The sequence below is a fragment of the Nannobrachium achirus genome, assembly GCF_963921795.1.
Source record: "Nannobrachium achirus genome assembly, chromosome: 14".
NCBI lineage: Eukaryota > Metazoa > Chordata > Actinopteri > Myctophiformes > Myctophidae > Nannobrachium > Nannobrachium achirus.
In genome coordinates, this window is record NC_137821.1 from 34518445 (window position 1) to 34523273 (window position 4829).

The window sequence follows — 4829 nt, forward strand, 5'->3', positions numbered from 1 at the left end:
GTAGGAGCAGTGTCCAAAAATGTGTTTTTAAAAATCGGCCTGGAGGTGGCGCTATATGGGAGAGATTCATGTTGATGGGATGGATGAGTGTAGACATACTGTGTACCGATTTGCGTGATTTTAGGGCAAAAATGGTAGGAGCAGTGTCCAAAAATGTGTTTTGCAAGAATCGGCCTCATGGTGGCGCTAGAAGAGGGCCATGTGAGAAATGAGGGGTGGGGTCTCCGCGCCGGCAAGGCGGACGAATAGGTACCGGCCCCGGCTGTCCCGGTCGCTCCTAGCCGGAGTTACGGCATTTTATGTGAGCTGCAGTGTAGGGGGTCCTCCACTGGGGGCGCCACCACTTTTGCATCCGTTCTGGAGCACCAGGAGTCGGTGGTCCCCGGGAATTCCCCGTGAGCAGCCCTGTTGGGGTGGTCATTTGGTCAGTTTAGCACATTTGGTCATTTTTTACATCTGGGGGTCCCCCAGGGACCTGGGGGTCCCTGGAGCTCCGGGGGGCCTTGGAGGTTGTAGTTTGGCAGGTAAGGAGTGTGTGTGCAAAATTTGGCATGGATCGGGGCAACGGTTGCGGAGCTATGAGCAGGGCAAGAGTGTGACGTGTGAGGTGTGACAGACAGAGACTGACTGACGGACTTACACTTTGTGCAGGGTTTGATAGTAAATGCGACCTACGGTCGCAATAAATACAACAAAAAAAAAAAAGAAAAGAAAAAAGACTATCAGCAGGCTGAACTGCAATACTTTAATGATTGTGGTTGAATAAATTGATAATCATTACAGTAAGGCAAGCATGTTTATTAAAAAAGTATAAAGTGCTTTAGACAAAACATTCAAAGCAGAATAAACACACAAAAGTGCAGTGAAGTGTAAAGTTATAGTGCAGTATTTAGTTAAACTTATAGTGCATTAGCAGGCTATTGGCCTATACTGTTTTTTTTTTTTTTTTTGCATAGGATCCTTGATCCTACAAGGATGTGTATAGGATATTTAGGCTACGTGCAAAATATATTTGTGGTAAATGGTGTTTGAGTTTGTTGGAAAACAATGGTTTTACTCGTTTGTGGTGTTTTCGTTTTGTAGTGAAATCCATCCATGTGTAGTGATGCGCAGAAGCGGGGATTGAACCCTGGGTTCCCACTCGCCAGACCAACACACAACCAATCGTGCTAATAGTGCTGAACCTGATTAGCAGGGCTGTTGTCGCATTCTGGCATGGCATTCTATTTCAATTAGTCCATTAGCATGGTTTTGAACATGTCCAGATCCAAGCTTCTTCATGACGAGGAAGGCCTTGTGTTTCTTGTTGAGCAACTCTATGTAGTCCATCACCATCATACCTCAGGTGTTGGTCCCATCCAGCTCCACTGTTACTGCAACCTGACAGAGGAGGGAGACAAAGATAAGAAGGATGTCTGTTCAATCACAGCATGCCAACATAATCAAAGGCACAGGACCAGTAAAACACTTAATTCAAAACATCACACCAATACTGAATGGCAGTGGTGGGAAAAGTAAAAGTAGCAATAATGCATTGCAGAAATACTCTGTTACAGGTAAAAGTTCAAAATTCTAAGTTTACTTACGTAAAAGTACAACAGTATTGGTGTCAAAATGTATGTAAACTACCAAAAGAAGTACTCATTATGCAGAATGTCCCATTTCACAGGGCCAGGTGAGAGGTGCCATGGCTAGCAGAGTCTACGCAGCAGAACTTTGCTGCGTGTCACCCCCCCCCCCCCCCATATCTCTCTCCCCATTTCCTATAAAAAGGAGTGTTGAACATACTGTAGTCGTTGCTGTCTCAAATCAAAACTGTTACCTTTCAGGAAATGTAAAAACTAGGCGATAACACTTTACTTAAAGGTCGGGTCTATAATGCATTATAATCTCCCCCTAGAGATGGATAACCTCATCAAGGTGTTGTCTTAATGGAGAGAGGTTAGGATGCACCAATTAAACAGCCCGCAGCCACAGGGACCTTTTTATGTACTCGTATAACGGGAGTAACCTGTTCCTATTTGCTGTGGCTAGGTGTTTATGACCGCCCTGCTTCCTTCCCACGAACATGGACAAGTGCGTTCATGTAGACACTCAACAAGGCCGGATGCACCACGATGAATTCGAACCCACAACCTCCACCACTGTGGACTTTACCACTGCGCCACCAGAGCGCAAGAAAGTTAATTATCTGGTACTGTAGGGTCACGGTATTTTCACCTTGTGCTTGTGATCGTTGCCCTGATAACATTTGTTGACATGGCAGTGGGAAGGTTATTATGATGAAAGTGTCTGATGCGCTGAAGTTATTCCTACAGAATAACTTTTGTTACTCTTTTAATAAAGGTCTATTTCTATATTCTCTGCAGTAATTATTTAATCTAATAAGCGAAGATAGAGGGTCTACAAGCTCGCAACGCATCACATTGCAAGATCCACTATTTTAACGATTTCTGAAATGAGACCTTTTGGCCCTTTGTGGGGTCCCTCCCTGTTTGTTACACCAATCTCTGTGTCAGACAGTGTCCAGGGAGCCTTGACAGGTACTGAACTAGTATAGCTAAACAAAAATGCAGTCTAACCACAGCTGCCATGACAGCATCTGACATCTTGGTAAAATAATAGAAAAATCAAAAAAATAAAACCTTAACACACTTTAACCATGATCACCTCACCTTTATGCCTCTACAGTTACCTTGCCAAATACTGTGCAAAATTGACTGAACCATCTGGGAATAAGACGTTCCATGGTTTGATAGCCAGCTCCTCCAAGGCTTTATGCCAAGAAAGACATTGACCCCTAATTTCTCCCTGTGCACACTCTGGGGGCTACACATTTCTTTCCCAATCTGCTACATACGTCATCAACGGAACTCTGTCAATGTTATCCACTCATACCCTAAAATATATCCTAAAATATATCCACAAAACAACAAACTTTCAACGAATCATTCTTATGGGTTTTTGGACATTTTTGACTTTCAAACCTTGTGCTGTGTTCGCTTAAAGATATATACATGGTGAGTACTGAGTAGTTACTTACTGTATATCGATGTGATCAGACAGGCCATTTTTTACAATTCCATGATCTACCATGTGCTTCCATGGTCTACCATGTGTTTGTTGATAATAGCTTGGTTGAGTGAATCCAGCTGGTTTGTCCATTTGTCTAAAGCAGTGTAGCGAGCCCCTCCCCTTTTCAGATTGTCCAGTTCCAGTCGCTGGTTAAGCTGGTCAATGCGGCCACGAATTGTGTTGTCCAGTATGCACTGCACCAGCAAAGCCTCCACATCACATACGTCGACGTTCAGCTCCTTGGAGATAAAGGGGATGTGTATTCTTGTGTAGGGTTTGATGAGCTTGATAAGCACTTGAGTTCTGATGTTCCACAGAAGTTGATCTATGTGCTCTCTGATGAAAGGGTCGTCCATTATTTTACTGTGATTATTTCTTAAGATCTTCTCAAATTCAGCGATGTCATTGTTCTGGTAGGCGCTCACTAAATTTGTCATTGCTAGGATCTCTGGGTCATTCTTGTATGGTTTGGCCTCCTGAGAGTCAAAGGGGTTGATTCCTGACTTCATCAGCATGTTGGCAAGGACCAGGTACTTCAGGCACGTGGTTCTCCTCGGGCTCCCGGACTCGTCGTAGTTCTTAAAGGCCTCAAAGAAGTCTGTGTGAGCCTTCTCAAACTCGCCCTCCCTCAGGTGCATCTTCCCGCCACATTCTCTGATGACTCCCATAATGAGGGGGTGAGGGATGGCTGACTTGATGTGAAGCGACTGCTTGTACAGGGCCTTCAGTTTCTTGTTGTCCTTCTGTGCAGTGTACATCTGGATTTCCAGAGCGTAGATCTCTAAGAGCTGTGTGCCTTTCTTCAGGTCATCCTTTCCACTGTCTGTCTGACACGACTGGTGGAGCTGTCGGAGTACCTTCGTTAGTTTTCCATACTCCTCGCTCTCCAAGTACAGTTTCCCCAGCTTTGTGTTAATTTTAAACCATAATCTGTCATTGTTCGCGTCTTTCAGAGCCTCAAGCGTAGTTTCATAGAACTCCTGTAGTAGGTCCATCTGTTTGGAGGTGGAGATGTAGTCTAGAATGGAGTTAATGGACTTCTCAGAGTAGTTCCTGGCGACAGCACCACTGATATATGTCAGCAGTTGCTTGTATCGGTTCATCATCTCTGGAAAGTTGTTCAGCTTGAAGTTAATTTTAATCATCTGTTTGAGTGCTTTGAATCCCCAGTCTCCTTTCTCTCCTTCTAGTTCCAAGACCTTTTGAAAACCGCATAGTGCTCCTTTGGGGTCATCCTCCTTAAGACCCTTGGAGTTGTAGTACTGGTTCTCCTCATCCACATTGGGTTCAGAAGTGTTGTCTTCTTCGTATTCCAGATCATAGTCCTCTTCATCGTCGCACATGAAATCATCTTCATTGTCAGACATCTTGATGATCTCCTTGCTTTTTAACCAAGCTACAGTCGAGAGAATGTCACCAAGCCCAGACAATGTGGTTACAGGTTACTTTATGCTACCTCTTCAGAACGAAACCTACAGTATATATAATCTACAAAGTTATCTCTTATTAACGATCCTATCAGCTAGTCTGCACGTTTTCACAAACTGAGCCAAATGAGCGCCTATTATATCTACACTGTGACGTATCCATATACGTAACTGGAGCGTTATGAAAGTACCGTTGTGGGGGAGACCATTCATCTTCCATTCATCTTCATCATATATTAACCCATTTAGACTTGTTGTTGCTACCTACCTATACATTGTTATACCTTTCACCAACGGGAGTGTGTCGATATTGCGGGAATGCCTATA

At 44.0% G+C, this 4829-nt stretch overlaps 1 protein-coding gene across 1 annotated transcript; it reads right to left on the reverse strand.

Moving 5' to 3' along the window:
- Window positions 1–1341: 1341 nt before the first annotated feature.
- Window positions 1342–4442, reverse strand: LOC308297974 (COP9 signalosome complex subunit 2-like; the record flags this gene model as incomplete). Its single annotated transcript, XM_080741538.1, has 2 exons — window positions 1342–1380; window positions 3114–4442. The coding sequence occupies 2 exons, from the start codon at window positions 4440–4442 to the stop codon at window positions 1342–1344; spliced, it is 1368 nt and encodes a 455-aa protein (XP_080597664.1).
- Between the last annotated feature and the right edge of the window lie 387 nt (window positions 4443–4829).